Source organism: Panthera leo, chromosome C1 (assembly GCF_018350215.1).
Source record: "Panthera leo isolate Ple1 chromosome C1, P.leo_Ple1_pat1.1, whole genome shotgun sequence".
Classification (NCBI taxonomy): Eukaryota; Metazoa; Chordata; class Mammalia; order Carnivora; family Felidae; genus Panthera; species Panthera leo.
Window position 1 is genome coordinate 192,246,216 of NC_056686.1, and position 20,211 is coordinate 192,266,426.

The 20,211-nt window shown below is 40.4% G+C and overlaps 1 protein-coding gene across 28 annotated transcripts in view; it reads right to left on the reverse strand.

Moving 5' to 3' along the window:
* The window catches only part of PLEKHM3 (pleckstrin homology domain containing M3), a 196,807-nt gene that overhangs the window by 91,952 nt on the left and 84,644 nt on the right, over positions 1-20,211 (reverse strand). For 26 of the 28 annotated variants that reach the window (XR_006205673.1, XR_006205671.1, XR_006205670.1 and 23 more), the window contains one exon: positions 18,004-18,197. Coding sequence is in view for 23 of the 28 variants with exons in the window: in XM_042949931.1 (XP_042805865.1) it covers positions 18,004-18,197 (194 nt within the window). In the remaining 5 variants the exon portion in view is untranslated. Of the gene's footprint in view, positions 1-15,469; positions 17,859-18,003; positions 18,198-20,211 lie in introns of those variants that run through there. The other 2 variants (XM_042949951.1, XM_042949955.1) reach the window with 2 other exon arrangements.

The window sequence follows — 20,211 nt, forward strand, 5'->3', positions numbered from 1 at the left end:
TCAGGATGGCAATTGTAGCACAAAAGCACTAAAGTCAAATACGACCATAAATTTCCTGAGAGGGAAGACTGAGAGGTATTAAAATGTATCTCCTTACTGGTGCTTTTTATTTTTTATTTATTTATTTATTTATTTATTTATTTATTTATTTATTTTTTAAAATTTTTTTTAATGTTTATTCATTTTTGACACAGAGAGAGACAGAGCATGAACGGGGGAGGGTCAGAGAGAGGGAGACACAGAATCCAAAACAGGCTCCAGGCTCTGAGCTGTCAGCACAGAGCCTGACGCGGGGCTCGAACTCACAGACCACGAGATCATGACCTGAGCCAAAGTCGGCCGCTTAACCGACTCAGCCACCCAGGCGCCCCCTTACTGGTGCTTTTTAATGTAAATTAAAAAAAATTTTTTTCCCAGCCATTTAAAAGTAGGAACACACTCTTGTGCTTAGAGAAGGTAAGGGTTTCAAAGGCAGGGCCAGATATCAGGCTGTTCCTCTTTCTCACTGCCTCCCATCTTCATGGCAGGTTGGGTTTGCAAGACGGTCTCTGAAAATCTCCTTTAGGCAGACCATCCAAAGGAAAGCAAGGGGGTAAATAATAACATAAAAGCGAAGTCCAGGAAAGTGCCTGCAACTTCCCATCAGGGTGACACCAAGGGCTCTTCCCTGCTGTGGTTTACGTGGGCAAGTTGGCTCAATCGACCAAGCTCTTTAGGAAATGGACCGAACGAGTTGGGACCCCCAGGGGCCAGTTTCCCTTACACTCTGAGTAGTAAAAGGGGCTGCAGAGGACCTGTGGACCCAGTGTGTGCTCGGGTAGCAGTAAACTGCCTTGGGCAGAGCTGCCTAGGGGATGCAGAGAAAAGTTCACAGCCACTTCAGGGACCCCTGGGGGAGTGATTCATGTCCAGGAGGCAAAGCCGGGTGTTCCTTTAAGATAGTCATGTCAGCATTAATTTTACTATTAATGTATTCAATAAAGAATGGATGATTATTTGCATTTCGTCAGAAAACACTACTTGTGATCATCATACCTCCCAGTGAATTTAATGCAAATGAAATCCAACCTTACAACCTCTATGACTTGTCACTGTGGTAAAAACCTAAAATCAGCATATGTTTCAATGCAATAAATAGATGCAGGGTACGTAATATGTGACGGGCCTTGTGCTAGGCCCTGGAGCTTTGGAGAAAACATGGCTTTTTAATAGCAAAGAATATGCAGACAAGTGGGATACACGGGCAAGTAAGCAAATGGCTCCAGTTCACGAGGCGGAGTGCTGAGACCGGGAGACATACCTGCAGGGGTGAGGGAAACCTGCAGAGCACCTGCTCGGGAAGGCCTCAGAGAACTGCCCATTGGTAATCTGAAGGTGTGGAAGGAGGGGAGTTCTAGGTGGAGGGAGCAGCACACGTGACAGCACAGAGGCCGGTGTGAGCAAAGTGCTCTCAGGGGACCGGCTGTGTGGGAGGAAGAAAGAGCAGTGCACACGTACAGATGGGTAGGAGCTCAGAAAGGCAGGGCAGAGCCAGAAACGAGAGGTCTCCCAATGCCTTGCTACGCATCTACCTCAAAAGAGATGGGGCTGCCACAGAAGTGTAGGAGGACAGCATGGTTAGATCTGTGACTTTAAAAGAACCCTGGCAGCAGAATGGGATGGGGACGAGACAGAGGGATGGACAATTTTTTGTAAATTAGGCGAGAAATGATGGGGGCCTGGACAGAATTTAAATGGCTACTCTGGGGTTGTAGAGAGTGGGCCTGCCACAAGATAGATTTCTGTAGCAGAATCCACAGGTCATGCTGACTAACAGGAAGTGAAGGCCAGGAAGGAGCCTGGGATTATTCAGTTTTCCGGCTAGGTCCACTAGGTAAATGGCATGTCCACTTACTGGCAGAGGGAACAAGGAAGAGGAATTGTCTTTGCGCAACAGGTAGCTCAGTTGGGGCAGAGGACTAGAACTGTTTGCAGAATGTCCAGGGAAAGTCGTCCAGGAGTCCAGGCAAGAGATTTGTGTGCCCTTAGCCTACAGGTTGAAGGTGAAGCCGTAAGTGCTAGCCCAGGACAGCACATATTAGAAAAACAGAAAACCCAGACTGGATCCTGGCAGAACAGTATTAGGGAGTGGATGCGGGAAGAAGACTGGGAAGGAGCAGGTGATAGGAGGGAGAAAAAGCAGAAGAGCCAGGAGCAGCAAAGCCAAGAAAGGAGAGAATTTCAAGAAGGAAAAAGAGGGTCAGTGGCATCCAAGGCAGTGGAGAGGTCAAATAATATGAGTAAGACTGTCACAAAGCCCGAGAAGTTTCTGCTGGATTTGGCAAATGGGAATCATTAGCGACCTGGAACGAACTGATTTCAGGAGAGGAAGAGGGAAGTCAGATTGCAGAGGGGTGAAGGACTATGGATTACTCTTTAAAGAAGTAGCCCTTAAAAAAAGAGACTGGGCCATAGCTAAAAAAAAAAAAAAAAAAAAAAAAAAAAGGTAGGACTAAGAAGGGATCTTTTCCTTTTTTAAACAAGAAAATGTATTATTTCAATTAGAAAAACCTTTTTAATTGTCGTTAATATACAATATTAGTTGCAGGTATGTAACAAAGTGATTCAACATCACATAAATTAGAAAATAAGCACTTAAAAATCTAGTTACCGTCTGTCACCACACATTATCATTAAAATTTTAATTCCCTATGCTGTATTTTACATCTCTGTGACTTATTTACAATTGGAAATTTGTGCCTCTTAATCCTCTTCACCTATTTCACCCTTCCACCCTCTCTTTAGCAACCACCAATTAGTTTGTTTCCATTTTTTGTTTATTCTTTTGTTTTATTTTTTAGATTCTACATGTAAGTGAAATCATGGTTCTTGTCTTTCTCCGGCTTATTTCACTTAGCATAATACCCTCTACATCCATCCATGTTGTCACAAACGGCAATATTTCTCCAGGTGACCCCAAGATTTCGTTTAAAAAACATTTATTTTAATTTTTTTAATGTTTTATTTATGTTTTGAGAGAGAGAGAGACAGACAGAATCCACGAAGCAGGCTCCAGGCTCTGAGCTGTCAGCACAGAGCCCGATGCGGGGCTCGAACCTGTGAACCATGAGGTCACGACCTGAGCCAAAGTCAGATGCTTAACCGACTGAGCCACACAGGCGCCCCAACCAAAATTTCATTTTTGAAATCAGATTATGGCTGAGTAATATTCCACTTTGTGTATGTATACCACAATTTCTTTATCCATTCATCCACTGATAGACACTTCAGTGGTTTCCATATCTTGGCTACTATAAATAATGCTGTAATGAACACAGGGGTACATACATCTTTTTGAATTTCCATTTTCTTCAGATAGATACCCAGAAATGGAATTGCTGGATCATCTGATTTTAGTTCTATTTTGAATTTCTGGAGGAACCTTTTTACTCTTTTCCATAGTGGTTGCAACAAGTACATTCCCACCAACACTGCATAAGGGATCCCTTTTTTCTATATCTTTGCTAACATTTTTTATTTCTTGTATTGATACTAGCCACTCTGAAAGGTATGATATCTTCCTATGGTTTTGATTTACATTTCCCTGATGATTAGTGATGTTGAGCATCTTTTCATGTGTCTGTTGGTTATCTGTATGTCTTTAAAAAAAATATCTATTTTAGGTGATTTGTCCATTTTTTCATCAGGTTTTTTTTATACTGATGAGTTATTTATATATTTTGGATATTGATCCCTTATTTGCAAATATCTTCTCCCATTCAGTAGGTTACCTTTCCATTTCATTAATAGCTTCCTTTGTGGGGCAAAAGCTTTTTAGTTTGATATTGTCCCAATTGTTTGTTTTTGCTTTGTTTTTTATCAACTGAGGAAACCGATCCAAAAAAATAGCTAAGACTGATGTCCAAAAGTTGACTGCCTACGTTTTCTTCTAGGAGTTTTATGGTTTCAGGTCTTACATTTAAGTCTTTAATTCATTTTGTTTATTTTTTGTATATGGTGTAAGAACGTGGTCCAATTTTCTAGGCACCATTTATTGAGACTGTCTTTTCCCCATTGTATATTCTTACCTTCTTTGTTGTAGATTAGTTGACCATATGAGTGGGTTTGTTTCTGGGCTATTCTGTTTTATTGATCTATGTGTCTGTTTTTGTGCTAATACCATCCTGTTTTGATGATTATAGCTTTGTAATATAGTTTGAAATCAGGAGGCACGATACCTCAAGATTGTTTTTGCTACTCTAGGTCTTTTGCTATTCCATACAAATTTTAGGTTTACTTGTTCTAGTTCTGTGAAAAATGCCACTGGTATTGTGACAGGGGTTGCACTGAATCTGTACGTTGCTTTGGGTAGTAAGAACATTTTAACAACATTCTTTCAAACCTTGAACACAGTATATTCTATTGTGTCATCCTCAGTTTTTCTCATTAGGGTATTTCATCTTCTTGGTTAAATTTATTCCCATGTATTTTATTCTTCTTAATACACTCGTAAATGGGATTGTTTTCCTAATTTCTCTTTCTGCTTGTTTGTTAATGCATAATAATTGCAACAGATTTCCATATATTAATTTTGTGTCCTGCAACAGTACTGAATTCATTTATTCTAACAGTTTTGTAGTGGAGTCTTTAGGATCTAGCACAGGTTTACTTCCTCTTTTCCAATTTGGATACCTTTTATTTCTTTTTTCTTGTGGGAGTGCTGTAACTAAAACTGCTAATACAATGTTGAATAAAAGTGGTGAAAGTGGGCATCTTTGTCTTGTGCCTGATCTTAGAGGAAAAGCTTTCAGCTTTTCACCAATGAGTATGATGTTAGCTGTGGGTTTGTCATATAAGATCTTTATGATGATGAGGTATGTTCCCTCTGTACCCACTTTGAGAGTTTTTATCATAAATGGATGAATTTTGTCCAATGCTTTTTCTGCATCTATTGAGATGACTGTATGATTTTTATCCTCCTTTTTGTTAATGTGGTATATCAGGTTGGTTTTGTGGAGATTAAACCATCTTTGTATCCCAGTAATAAATCCCAGTTGACTATGGTATATGATCCTTTTCATGTATTGTTGGCTTTAGTTTGCTAATATTTCACTGAAGTTTTTTTGCATCTATATCAAAGCTATTGATCTGTAATTTCCTGTTTTTTTTGTTTTTTTTGTTTTTTTTAATGTCTTTGTCTGGTTTTGGTATCAGGGTAATGCTGGTATTGTAGAATGAATTTGGAAGCATTTCTTCATCTGAAATTTTTTGGAATGCTTCATCTGGTCCTGGACTTTTGTTTGCTGAGGAGAACAGAAAGTCTGTTCAGATTTTCTATTCCTTCCTTATTCAGTCTTGAAAGATTATATGTTCCTAGGAATTTATCTACTTCTAGCTATCCAATTTATTGCTCATAGTCTTTTAAATCCTTTGTATTTCTCTAGTGTTGGTTGTGACGTCTCTCATTTCTGATTTTACTTATTTGAGCCCTCTTTTATTCTTGAAGAGTCTGGCTAGAGGTTTGTCAATTTTGTTTATTTTGGAGAACCAGCTCTTAGTTTCATTAATTTTTTTATTGTTTTCTTAGTCTCTATTTCATTTATTTCTGCTATGATATTTATTATTTCCTTCCTTCTAGTAATGTTGGGTTTTGTTTGTTCTTTTACTGGTTCCTTTATGTGTAAGGTTAGACTGTTAGACATTTTTGTTTCTTGAGGTAGGCCTGTATATCCTCTTAAAACTGTTTTTGCTGGATCCCATAGATTTTGGAATGTTGCTTCCATTTTCATTTGCCTGAAGGTGTTTTTTAAATTACTTCTTTGATTTCTTCATTGACCCATTGATTGTTTAGTACCATGTTGTTTAGCCTCCGAGTATGTGTGTATTTTTCTAGTTTTTTCTTGTAATTGGTTTCTGCTTTCATACTGTTGTGATTGCAAAAGATGCTTGATATGATTTCAATCTTCTTAAATTTATTGAGACTTGTTTTGTAGACTAATGTGTAATTTTGGAGAAGGTTTCATGTGCATTTGAAAAGAATATGCATTCTACTGTTTTGGGATGGGACATTATGTATCTATTAAGTCCATTTGGTTTAATGTGTCATTTAAGGCCATTGTTTCTTTCTTTCTTTCCTGTTCTTTTAAGTTCATTTATTTTGAGAGAAAAAGAGAGAGACAGAGAAAGGGGGGGGGGTGCGGGGAAGAGGGCAGAGAGAGAATCCCAAGTAGGCTCTACCACTGTCAGCACAGAGCCTGACACGGAGATCAAACTCCCAAATTCTGAGATCATGACCTGAGCCAAAATCAAGACCTGGATGCTTAAGTGACTGAGCCAGCCAGGTGCCCCTAGTCTATTTACATTTAACGTAGTTATTGATAGGTATGGACTTATTGCCATTTTGTTAATTGTTTTCTGGTTGTTTTTGTAGTTCTTCTCTGTTCTTCCTTCTCTTGCTCTCTTATGATTTGATGACTTTCTTTAGTGTTATGTTTGGATATTTGTATCTTTATTTTTTGTGTACCTATTACAGGTTTTGGGTTTGTGGTTACCATGAGTTTCATATACAATACCCTATGTATATGGCAGTCTATTTTAGGTTTATTGTCGCTTAAAGTTTGAACACCTTATAAAAGAACACACTACATTCTTAACCACACCCCCCCATGTTTCATCTATCTGATCTATTCTGCATCTTTTTTTTCAAAGTTTATTTATTTTGAGAGAGAGAGCATATGCATGAGCAAGTGGGGGAGTGGCAGAGAGAGGAGGAGAGAGAGAATCCCAAGCAAGTTCTGCACCGTAAGCACAGGCCTGACACAGGGCTTGACCCCATGAACTGTGAAAGCATGAGCTGAGCTGCGGTCAAGAGTCAGACACTCAACCGTCTAAGCCACCCAGGTGCCCCTATTTTGCATCTTTCTATTTTGTGTATCCCTTTATGAATTATTGTAGATATAGTTGATATTACCACTTTTGTCTTTTACCATTTATACTAGCTTTATAAATGGTCAACCACTACCTTTACTATATATTTGCTTTTACCAGTGAGATTTTTTTCCTTCATAATTTTCTTCTACTTATGGCCTTTTCTTTTCCACTTAAAGGAGCCTCTGTAACATTTCTTGTAAGACTGGTTTAGTGGTGATGAACTCAAAATTTTGTTTGTCTGGAAAACTTTTTATCTCTCTTTCAATTTTGAATGATAAACTTACTGGGTAGAGTATTCTTGGTTGTAAGATTTTTCCTTTCAGTCTCTATGCCTGAATATATAATGTCACTCCCTTCTAGCCTGCAAAGTTCCTGCTGAAAAATCATTTGATGGTTTTATGGGTATTCCCTTGTATGTAACTAGTTGCTTTTTTCTTGCTGCTTTTAAAATACTCTTCTTAATTTTTGACACTGTATTTATTATGTCTTGGTGTGGCTCTTTTTAGGTTCATTTTGTTTTGGACTCCCTATGCTTCCTAGAACTGGATGTCTGTTTTCTTCCCCAGGCTAGAGAGGTTTCAGTTATTACTTCTTCAAATAAGTTTTATGCCTCAAAAAGATTCTTTTCTTAAAGTTGGGAGAGACTTGGGCATACTCATATGCTAAAATGAAGGTGCTAGTAAAGGAGGAAACTATAGATACAAAAGTAGGGATAACTGACAGAGCCTGGCCCTGGAATGGCCTAGAGAAAATGAGAGGCGGACCCAGCTGGAAGCTCTTTTGCACACACATGCACACATACGTCTCCTGTATTTTCTTAATTGAAATGTTTAAATTAAATGTTTCAATAGAAATGCTTCATTTCTATTAAAATGTTACATAAAAGGTAGTTACTGATTTCTCCAATATTCCCTCTAAAAGTCAACATATTGGGAACCAAAGGCTGCAAACTAACTGAAAGTAATCTAATTTTGCAATCCTCTGGTAAACATGATCTTTGCTACAGAACGGTGCTGTCTTTTGCTTTCTGATGAGGTGACTGTGTGTTTAGGGTTTTCTGTGATGAAGTGAGCTTACTGGACTGCAGGGCTATTAATCATCAGATCTGACAGCATTTCTCCAGCAAGCCAACCATGAGAACAGCCCAGCTCATGCCAATGCAAGTTCATCTGGTCAGTCCTGCCATCAGAGCCAAAGGACAAATGTGTTGGAGAGAGTCAACTCCACACTTTACTCATCCATCAAGGAAAACCACATTACTGGCAGGCAGCACTATCAAGTTCTCAGATACCAAAGAACAATGAAGAAACTTTTAAAGAAATCATGGAAATCAAGTAGCGCAATCATTTCTAATGCCAAAGTTTTCTACTTTAACACCTTTAGAATTGCCTGACACTCCAAGAAGGTAACTTAGGCTTCATTTATAGATTGCTCTAATGAGAATGGTGGTAAAGATAAAAATTTAAAAAAGAAAATGGTCACATATGATTCAGCCTTTATATTACGCAACTGGTACTCAGGGTTAAAAATGCAGAGATAATTGCCAATGAAATCAAAGGCAGTAGTCTTTACAAAAAAAGGTAAGGGTCAGGGCAACTGGATGGCTCAGTTGGTTGGGCACCTGACTCTTAATTTCAGCTCAGGTCATGACCCCAGGGTTGTGGGATAGAGACCCATGTTGGGCTCAGCACTGAGCTGAAGCCTGCTTAAGATTCTCTCTCTCTCTCTCTCTCCCTCTCTCTCTGCCCCCCCCCACTCATGTACACACTCTCTCTCAAATAATAATAATAATAATAATAATAATAATAATAATAAAGGTAGAGGACCTCATTCCATTTTGTGATAGGTCACTGAGTCGAATAAATCAAGACTCATTTAACCCAACTAATTTCTGAGGACTTCAATTCAGCCCCCACCAAGCTTTGATGCTAATGAGAGAAGAGGCATTAGGTCAGACTCTGAAGTAAGCAGATCCTTTGGAGGATTTTGACAGATTTAATACCACCATTTCCCTGAAGCTCAGCTCTCAGTGGTGCACAACTGGTGTTTAAAAGCCCAATGATTAAAATGAGAAAAAAAAAAGTTTGTAATGGAACCGTTGGCACACGTAAAAGATAGGTTTTGAAGAGAAGGCCCATGTATATGCACACACACACATACACACACACATACAACCTCCATTTTTAAGTCCTATGTGCCTGAACGAAGAATGTGGATAGAAGTGCATAAAGAGTAATTTAAAAGAAAACTATTCATGTAGTATTACTGTGTTTTCCAGGAATCTGTGCTCCAGGTTGGGTAATTTGTACTGAGTTGAGAGGGCTGCAGTATCACCCACCCTAAAATCAGCGAGAAGCACTGTGAAGCATACCCAGGGAGATGCAATTTGGTGTTCTTCATATGAGCTGCAAACTCTTTCTGAAATTGCTACATTAGGCTGGATGTGGACAGGAATCATATGCCTAGCCATGCTCCCAGCTAATGGAAAAACAATTTTAAATCAAAGGCAGACATTTCGATAGCAACCCATGTGGAAGAAACAAGCTTCGATCTAGATACCTCATTTTGCTAATCTCATTGGCTTGAAAAAGTAGCAAGATTGCATCAGATATTATATCTTGGCAGATAGTTATGGGAAATAAGGGTCTCTTTTACCTGCTCATTCAGAGATTGTGTTTACGTTCCTTAGTAACAATCTAAAACCTGGAGTAGGAATACTTGGGAACTAATTTTGGTTGATTATTCTGGGGTCTGATTGCAAAAGTGACAGATTGTATCACAGTTATAGATCCTAGAAGATGTTCTTATGGTATTTTTTTAACAGTTCCAAGAACATAATATTTATCTAACTACACTGAGTTTTATTTTTTGTCATCCTTTACAAAATGATTTTAGATAATTTCTGTATATTTCATTTCCTCTCAAAATAAAACAAAATCACTTTTTAACTTTCTGAAGGATTTCAGCAAGTAAAAAGCTATGTGTACATTATAGTAAAATTAATATATCACTTGCCAGAATTCCTTTTTCACAGTTTATTAATCAGTTTAGTTTTGAATGACACGGTCTTTTGCAACCTGTAGCTCCCTTTTAGAGTGTTGATATTGGTACACGATTTGTTAAACAAGATCTCTGAAGAAAATGACAGAAGGGGGAGGAGCTATTAGGAGATCAAGAGGTTAGAGGACCTGAAAACCTTAGAAGTTCTAGAAGTCATCCAAGGGAAAAGGATTCTTAAAGTAGAATGAGAAGTGTTGCGTTCAAAAACATCCTGTGTTTTGGTAGTTTCAAAGTTCTGATAGATTCATAATCTATTGAGACTAAAGCCTCAACTGCAAGCTAATGACACTTTTAATTAGCTAACATGAAAAAATAAAGCCACACAATCTGGCTAATATTAAATCTTATAAAGAGCAAACAGTTGTATTCATTTACTGAATTTAAGTGTTACTGACATGCTTCAAGTCCTACTACTGCTTATTCTTCTAAAATTGTTGGCTAATAATTGTACAATTAGATCCCAGATTTTGGTTATAATAGTCCTCAGATGTAGGTCAGAGACACAGCAAGTCATGTCTGTGTAGGTTGTGTTTTAAGAACTAGGCTGCCTTAAGAGATATGTCTTAATAAACTAGCCTCCTCAATTAGGCATATTCAATTCCCAACAGCAAGCCATCTTTTCTCTTTGTGACAGATAGCCCCTCCACCTACTCTGATTTGGGGGGGAAATGTGCAGGGGAAGAGGAGGTGTTGCTATGAAATGATTTCTCAGCATATTATTAGGACACGCAAACTTTTGGGTACACTAAATAATAGTCTTACTTACTTTTCCAGGATCAATGGTATGTAGGTATGCTCACACTACAAAGCACCATTTCTGTTTAGTGAATCGTGCTTAATACAAATATTTACTGGCATAAAAAGATGTCCACAGTATGCCAGGTGCAATGATTGGGTTAAAAGTGGTATGTGCAGTATGAAACCATTTTAATGAGGAAAAAATCTGCAGAGGAAAAAGTCTAGAAACATAGGCACCAAAGTGGTAGGATAATGGTTGGCTTTCTTATTTTTGTTTTCTATAATGACTGGTATTTTTTTTTTTTTTTTTTGTAATAAGAAAACAATTAAGTGTGACCAAATTAAGCAGGTGGGATCTTGGTAACAGTACTTTACTCATTTAGCTCATTTGTTCAACAGATATTGATTAGCTCTCTATGTCAGGTATGGTTCTAGGCCCTGGGGACATAGCAGTGAACAAAATGGATAAAAACCATGACCTTTTGTAGCTGACATTTAATGGGGAGGGCAGGACCACTGTATATGGCTGCATAGGGTGAGCAAAACACAACTTCCATATCCACGCATGCCGGCCCGAGAGAGGGAGACAGACAAGATACCATGTAATATAGTGATAAGCATAGAAAGAAGACAGAAAGTGTATGGGGGGAAGAAGTGGAAGGGAGTGAAGGATGCTTCATTAAGGTGACAGCTGTGTAAAGACCTAAAAGATTTAAGGAAGCAACCCTGTGGTTATTTGAGGAAAGGAGAAGCAAGGATAGAAACTCACACAGGAGGAGCTCAAAGACAAAAAAAAAAAAAGGCCGGTGTGACCAGAGGGAATGAGGGGACAGGTAGTGGGAGAAGAGGGCACAGAGGTAACTGGGGATGAGACCGTACGTGGCCTTGGCTTTTACCTGGAGAAGTGAAGCTATTAGGTAGTTTGGGTCAAGGGTGACATCATCTAATTTACACATGAGCTCTAGCTGTAGTTTAAGAACAGACTGAAGGGGGAGACGCGTTACTGCAATAACATGGGGGAAAGAAGGCAGTGGCTGGCACCTGGGTGGCAGGTGATGGCAAGTGAATGTACTTGCTGAGGGACCGGATGTGGACATGAAAGAAAGGTGTTTGGCCTGATCAACCAGGTGGCTACAGGTACCATCCAGCTTGATGGTGAAGTCTGCAGCAGGCACGGTTGACAACAGCAGTGGGGGCAGGAAGGTGAGCTCCGTTTTGGGCAGATTAAGTTTAAGAGGCTGGCAAATAGCCAAAGGACATTTCAACCTTTGTATTTAGCAGCGCCCCCCTCCCCCCCCCCCCCCCACCAGAAAGGCAGCTTGCCCCGAGGTAACAAAGGAAGGAGTTGGAAGGCAATCTTGGTACATGAGGTGGCACCAACAGGGGCTGGTCTAAGAGCCGAGCAGGCTGCTAAATTCTGCTTCACAGAAGAGGAGGCAATGCCAGTCTGACAGGATACACACCCACACTTTTCTTTCCAGGTACTCACCTGGATAAATAATGTTAATAAAAATGGGAATCTTTATGGTAGAAATTTCTCACTGTTCAGTAAAGCTGATATTTCAGTGAGAACTAATGCTGTAGATAGGGTTATAATTTCAAGGAAAATGTGAGACCAAAGACAGGAAAAGGTAGGTGGCTTAAAAGGTAGAAGAATCACATTTGGTATTCTCTTGAGACGCCCAAGTCAAGCTGTTGTTTCAGAGTGGTCTAAGCCAAGGCTAAACCTGATAAACAAGCAGGCCCAAATGTTCCCCAATACGATTCTGCCCAAAGCAACTGGGAGCATAGGCCTACTGGCCTCAACTAGTGTTGGAGAGAAAACAGTTTTAAATTTATATCCTAAGAGGAACTTTGGATTCACAGGTACCCCAAGTCCCCAAATCACATTTCGATGATAGTGGGAAATACTCAGATATCCACATTAATCTCTAGAATGTCTTTCCCTAGACTGAATGATACACTTTAACACTCAGAAGAAGTCAACAAGTCAAGAACTTAAGTCAGATTTCTGAAAAGTTAGTCCAAATAGCTGTTGTCAGTCTGATGTTTTCAGCAGTCCAAGGTAAAATAAATGAGAAAGAGAGAATAGAATGAATTTTAAAATCTATTTGAATTTTAAAAGTGGTTTGATTTCTGAGACCATTTGCCTGTTTCTTGTTTGTTTGGTAGTGTTACTATGTTCCTTTATGAAATGGTGAGAAATAGGTGGTAATGTTTATGTCTGTTTTGGTTAAAGATATATATGGAAGGCAACCCTACAGATCGCTCCGTATTTTTATTTTAAATTTATAGGTCTGTGAAATGGGAAGGTCTGGTAAATGCCGCCTTAGGAGAAACGCTAAGCCCATGGTCACGCCTCGCTCTCCGAGCCTGACTGAGCAACCAGGAGCGCAGGACCGCCTGGGTCAGCAACCCCATTTTCGGGGACATCGAGGTCTGCTACCTCCCTGCCTGCCTTCCCACTCTTCCACACGACCTCAGTCAAGGCTTTCGGAGAATTAAAAGTGGTTCCTCCTGAGAGCCTGGAGACCTCTGTCCCTCACCACCTCCACCAGCAAATGTGCCGGGGAGAGCAGCAGCGATCTGGTTCGGAGCAGGGACTCTGCTGCTTACCAGATTTGTCACCTCAGGCAAGTCACGTAGCATCTCAGAGTCACACTGTTCCTTCTCTTCTTTCTAAATGGCATCTGTTTCCCATCTGAAAGGACTGTTGTAAAGAACAACTATTATATTTGTGGGAAAGCATTTTTTAATTGATAAAACCATGATTATCTAACATGGGCCCAGGCACCACCATAAATAAATGAAATGGACTGGGGATAAGAAAAACAAGGCAGCAACATATTCTGCACTGAATGACCCTGCGTTTGGGGGGAACAGGAGCAGGAGAGACTCTGCGAAGTGGGGAGTCCAGGATCATCCAGGAATGACAGAAGCCCTATGTAATCAGAGCTTCTGATTTCCTCAGAGGAACCAGAGAGCTCCGTTGTGTATACATGAAAACTCCTGGTTATTTAAATGTTAGCAACTGTTCCACCAATTTAAAAGTCAAGGAGACCATCCCTGAAAGGGCAAACAAAACATGTCTCTAGGCCAAATTTGGGCCCAAGACACTCATTTGTGACAGGTGATTTACACACATCCTACTGTTCCTGTGTGCAGCGGAATATACAGGGCTGAGACCCTCTACCAGTTCTTAGGGTCCCTCCCAAACACTTCCCTATCGCTGCTGATGTGGCTGTGTCCTCAGAGTGCTAAGATTTTTCAGAGAGTTCTTCATGTACCTTCATGTGTGGACACTATAAACAATTCTTCTCATGAAAAGTTAACTAGGCCTTGAACCAATCCAACAGGGTCACCATCTGGGACTCCTCAGAAACAGTGAACTGTCAGCACTGTAAACATTTTAGACTTCATGGAAGACACTGACTTTTTCTAAACTAATCATCCTTGCCAGTCAAGATTTGCGGTATGGGTTCAAGAACAAGGCATTCATTTAACAACAAGAACAAGAACACTGAGGATGAAGACCGGGCGGCCATTATAATGAAAGGCCTAAAAGCAAACTGTGACTTCCCTAATAAGGGGACGACCCAAGTCAGCTCCCTGGCAGGGGGAGCACCAGTACGATTAATCAGTCTGTTTTCAGTTTTCTCACGACAGCAATATTAACAGTTTGCTTTCTTCTGTTTATATGGCGTTGACAGGTCTTCAGCATGTTGGGCCTACTTGCTGAAGATTAATGGCTACTCCTGTACCGAGGTAAAAACCAGGCAGGGAGAGAATGCCTTTTACAACTGGGTAAGAACTGGCTTCTCTTGCTCTCTTTCGTTCCCCTATTGCACACCAACTCCTCCCTCCTTTAAATCCTATCAAGATTATATAAGATTAGTTGTATCCAGTAGGTTCTTATGTTTATATTCCACTTTAAATGTTGTGCCTCCAAGTGAAACAAAGGGAACTTTACACATTACTTCTAGATAAGTTTATCATCTCTAATCAAAGGTGCAGGGCTGGCTAATTTTGTTTTTAAAACGTCAGATTCCTTATAAAGGTAAAAGGTAGGTAACCGATGGCCTCTGGTGACAGGAATTTAGTTATTAGGTGGGTGATGGTTATTTAGAGCACACTCAAAAAAGGCAGAGCTGACATTAAGTAAGGCCCTGCTGCGAGGAGTACCAGCAGCCCAGAACATCTTAGACCCGCTTCACGAAATAGTCCTACTTCAAAACAGAGAGAGAACAGCTCCCCATAACAGCCTCCTCCCTCCCCCACCCCCCACCAGAAGCTAGAAGTACTTCTTGCTGCTGGTATGCTTTTCTCTGTGCCAAGGTGGGAAGACATGGTAACAGTGTTTGGGGTTTATTTTTTTAATATATTTAAAAAAATTTTTTTTAAATGTTTATTTATTATTGAGAGACAGAGCGTGAGCATGGGAGGGGCAGAGAGAGGAGGAGACACAGAATCCGAAGCAGGCCCCGGGCTCCGAGCTGTCAGCACAGAGCATGGCGCGGAACTCGAACTCACAAACCGTGAGATCATGACCTGAGCCGAAGTCGGACCCTTAACCAACTGAGCCACCCAGGTGCCCCTTAATATTTTTTTTAATGTTTATTTTTGAGAGAGACAGAATGAAAGTGGGGAGGGGCAGAGAGAGAGGGAGTCACCGAATCTGAAGCAGGCTCCACGCTCGGAGCTGTCAGCACAGAGCCTGATGTAGGGCTCAAACCCACAAATGCAAGATCATGACCTGCGCCGAAGTCAGAGGCTTAACCGACTGAGCCACCCAGGGGCCCCCCTCCATTATCTTCATAGCATATAAGCGTACAGAAACAAAGAACAAATTTTTAAAAAGAAAAATCAATGTGCCTCCTCTAGAGTTCCGTAGGAATCTCATTCTTTGGTCTTAGGGAACCTCCTGCTCCACTCATCTTTGTACAACAACTGCATGAGTAAGTGTGCATCACATACCCAGGAACTTCAGGCCCCATACCCAGGGTCAGTGCTCCAAACCACTTCCTCTGGCTCACTGCTCTCCTGACATAGGAGCAGGAGGGGCTGAGTCCAGTAGACAGAGCATCAGGGGTGGCTTTTAAGTGGAAACTTTAAACAAAGATTTCTAAAGCCAGAGACAAGAACACTCTAGGATAATAAAACAGTATGAATAATAGTATTTATTGAGTGCTTACTATGTATATGCACTATTATAAGCAGTTCCATTGGAAAAACCAATTCCCACAACAGAATGCATTAAAGAGTTAAATCATCCCAGGATACGTGAGAGTAGAACAATATACTGGATGAGAGTTGTACAGATCTTGAACTCCATACTTGTATTTAATAATTTGCCTGATGCGAAGGTTCAACGGGAGAGAGACACTGCAATTGTCCTGAGACTCCAAACCAGGGTGGTACATTGGAAGTGAAACGGAGAAGAAAGATTTGAGACTGATCTCCAAAACAAAACCAACTAAATTTTTCTTTACTTCTTTGTTTTTTAGTTCGTTTGCTCATTCATTCAACAACTATTTCTGAGGGTTTCAGATGGGTCAGACACTGTGCTAACGGACACCTAAGGAAGAAATAAAACCAGAAGATTGACTCCTTCCTCAAAACTGGGCTACCAGCCATTGTTCAGTGGTTTAGAGTGACAGCATAGTAGACACCTGTCTATCCCTCCCTCCTTCCATCTATCCGTTCAGTACTTGCTGAATGCCTGTCTGGTGCCAGGAACTGCACTACATAAGGGTCATGGACAAGTGAGGAAAGAAAAATGACAGGAAAGGAAGAAAGGCTGCTGTCTTCATTCTCACAGCCCTGGGAATGCCTCCTTTCTAGAACTTCTATTCCTTTCCTGGTGGTCTGGCCATAAGGGGTAGGCATGGCAGTAAACCACCAGACTGCGGGAACAGCAAAGGTATTCTTAGTCATCCAAATGAAGACAGAATCTGTTTAATTTCTAAACGTATGTCCTGATGTGACATATTTATCCAAAGCAAAACACTGTCCCAGAAAGGTACCTCACATGATTCCCATGTGTAGATTTTAATATTGTCTAAAAATACAGGCAAAGAAAAACTAGCTCTGAACTAAGCCGAGAGTGAAAATGATAGAACAAACATACTTTGAACATTACAAATCTTGTATCTAGTTTAGTTGGACCTATAATCCTATTGCCTTTCAGGGAAAGCCCCGATCTTTTAAAATTAAGATCTGCCTAGACTTTACAAGAATAAAACCTGACCTTTTTCTAGTGCTTTTTGAAAAACTAGGTAATAGAATGACTACCACTGAGAAGTGTTTTGCTTTATGGCAGCTGCCTTTTCATTATTATTTTATGAGGGCTTGTCTAGATATTATGATATTATGTACTCCTCACTATCTACATTTAGTTCTTTTTAAGATGTCTTCTTCAGATGCCTGGGGGTTACGTCCATTTCTTTGGATCTAACTAGATCTCAAATAACAAACCGTATCACTTTAATGCTTTCCAAAGGTTCTTTTGCATGTAGGCTCCCCTCCAGAAACCATGACTAAGGTATGCTTTTGGTCATTTCCATTAAAACATTAAAAGGTATTTTCAGGGACCTACGAACACCATCAACAATTATTTCAAGTGTAAGCTAGTTCGTATGTGCCAAGGGTGAGACTTGAAATGCTAATAAAATCTAACTGTAAAAGAAGGAATTTGATGAGAGCAGGCATATTTTAACTTCAGTTTTATTCTCAGGATCTGAACCTGGCATGGACTTGTGTGCTCTGTGAACTCGGAGATAACTGCCCTATGGAAAACCAGCCTGCACAAACGGTGACATGAAAAGGCAGAATCCTGGGCCGGTGCATCTTAATCCCAGGCTCTACCCCTGGCATCATCTTGTTTCTGGATGGAAAGTAAGATGTGAATAACCACTTATTTCCACTGAAAAACGTCTTTATGGAATAGTTCAAACATGCTCATTTCACAAATAAAACCAGGAAAAGTGAAAAGTGCTACATAAGTGATCAATGAAGACACTCCTGTGATCATCCCCTCGAGTTCGTCTATGGGTAGGAGAAGTCTTCACTGTTGTGGCAACTAGTTCCATGGCTGGAACGCCTTCAATTACGCTGAGCTATTACTTTCATTTTTCTTGGCTCAACTTAGAGGACTTTGGAGGAAAAATGTCAAAGATGAGCCGGGAGCAAGAGTCACAGAAGACGGTGCCCACTGGAAAGGCCAGGGAGGTCCTCTAACCACCCTCCCAGGGCGGTGAGAGGAAAGCAAACCGGAGCCGCCTGCCATCTGTGACCTACCTGCGGCGCAGATCCTCGGCCACGGCGGCCCGGCAGCTGAACAAATAGGCTCGCAGCGATTTCAGCCGCTGCCGCAGCCGCACCACGGTGGCCAGCGGCTCGGCGTGGCGGTACAGCATCGGGTTCTCCTGCTGGATGTCGATCAGGGGCTCTTCGTACACGTACTCCAGAAACTCTTTGGCTTGCTTAGATACCTACAAGATAAACTTCCTCAGTCAGTCTGGGGAACCATCCAGTTTTCCACACCTCCTCAAACTAGGAACCAGAGTTGAAAGGCCAAAGTCACATTACTTTCCGAGCGAGCCACGAGCAAAAGCCCATAGCTTAACTAAATATAAATTGTGGCTTTCTTTCTCTCTTCCAGAAACATGTAGAAGTAACCGTTGCATTGAAAGGAATCCATTAATTATGTATCTTGATTATGGTGGTGATTACATGAATCTACATGAGATAAAATGACACAGAACTATACAGACTCAAGATACCACGTAGGCTTCCCGATTTGTGGATATTGTACCACAGTGATCTAAGATGTAACCAATGGGACACACTGGATGAAAGGTACATGGGACCTCTCTTTACTATCTATGCAACTTCCTGGGAATCTACAGTCATCTCAAAATTTAAAAAAAAAAAAAAAATGAAGATTCTAAACAGACTTAATTTTAAAAACTACATACATGTATATTCTATACCACTTTTATAAGTAGCCATCAAAATATAGGTAAATCATGTACATATTACAAAATTCAAAAGGAATAAAAAGGATAGCTTTAAAGGATATTATTTATGCAGGATAATTTGCATAGAAAACAGGCTCAAAAAACACTTTAGTGAGCAGAAAGGAGTTGCTCTTAGAATAACTTTGAGCTTGGGCTGACAGACTAATATATCCTTCCAATTCTATATCCAATTCTGGTGGTAAACACCAAGACTATGCAAGTTGATTTTAAGATTTCCTTGTCATTAGAAAGAGTAGAAATGCAATGCATCTGAGATACAGAGGGAGTAGTTTAAATAATGGATAAGAAGTGGGTAATTTGGGAGAATCTTTACCAATTTGCTGATACTGAGATGTGGACTGGCTAGTGATGTGCAGAGTTGGCTTAGTTTCTACTTGGGAGGGTAAAACCTCTCTAAAAAGCTTCCAGGAAAACTGCTCTGGTACTGGGAATAAGGATAGAATTCAACATTAGAAAAACGATTTTGCTTACTAAAAAGAAAACTGAAAATCCACTATGCTTTACATTCCAGACTAGAAGTTTATTAATGAAGATAAATAGGGTACAGTCCTCACCCTCAAGGGACTCACTACGTAGTATAAGAGATAAATATTTATTTATTTTTAAAATGCTTTATTTATTTATGAGAGAGAGTCGGGCAAAGAGAGGGCTATCCGCTCTATCAGCACAGAGCCTGACATGGAGCTTGAACTCACCAACTGTGAGATCATGACCTGATCTGAAATCGGACACTTAACCGATTGAGCCACCCAGGAGCCCCGGGGATAAATATTTAAAACAAGAACTACATGTCGCATATAGCCTGTTCTCTACTACAAAAGAAATATGGATGAGGTCCACTGGTAGCTTAAAGGAAGGAGAAATCAATTATCCTGGGGGGAAGGGAGCCGCTGGCAAAGCAGGCCACACTGCCTCAAGGTCTAGAAAGATAAACAGAAATTCACTTGGTGGGCAAGGGTGGCACAGAGACTACCACAAGTAGATACAAGCAAGAAAACCCACCAATATGAATAGGTGATATGGCTACTGTATGCTGATTAAAGCACATTTATGACATTTAATATTTTGTAATAGAAAATAAAGCTCATATAAAAGTTTCCATTCCTTATAGAGATATATATATATAAAAAGGCATCAATGGTTTTTTTTTTTCCCCAGTAAGTGTCCCATTTTTTTTCCCTATTAGCAATTATTTTTGAGGTACCTGTTGTGTGATCCTTTGGGGGCCCTGCAGTTACAAACGTGGTGAAGTTTACAGTCTCTGCAAATCAGCTCACAAAGAGGCCCTAGAATTAGCCAAAACCTCTATTTAACCAGACTGGAAATAACAACTGACAAGGATACAGAATGCCTCACTTGAGGCATAGAGACACAGGTACGTGCCAGATCCCATAGCAGGCATTAGTGGAGAGTACAACAGGCATGGCCCTGTCCTCGTGTAGCTCAAGGTTCGGTGGAGACAGAC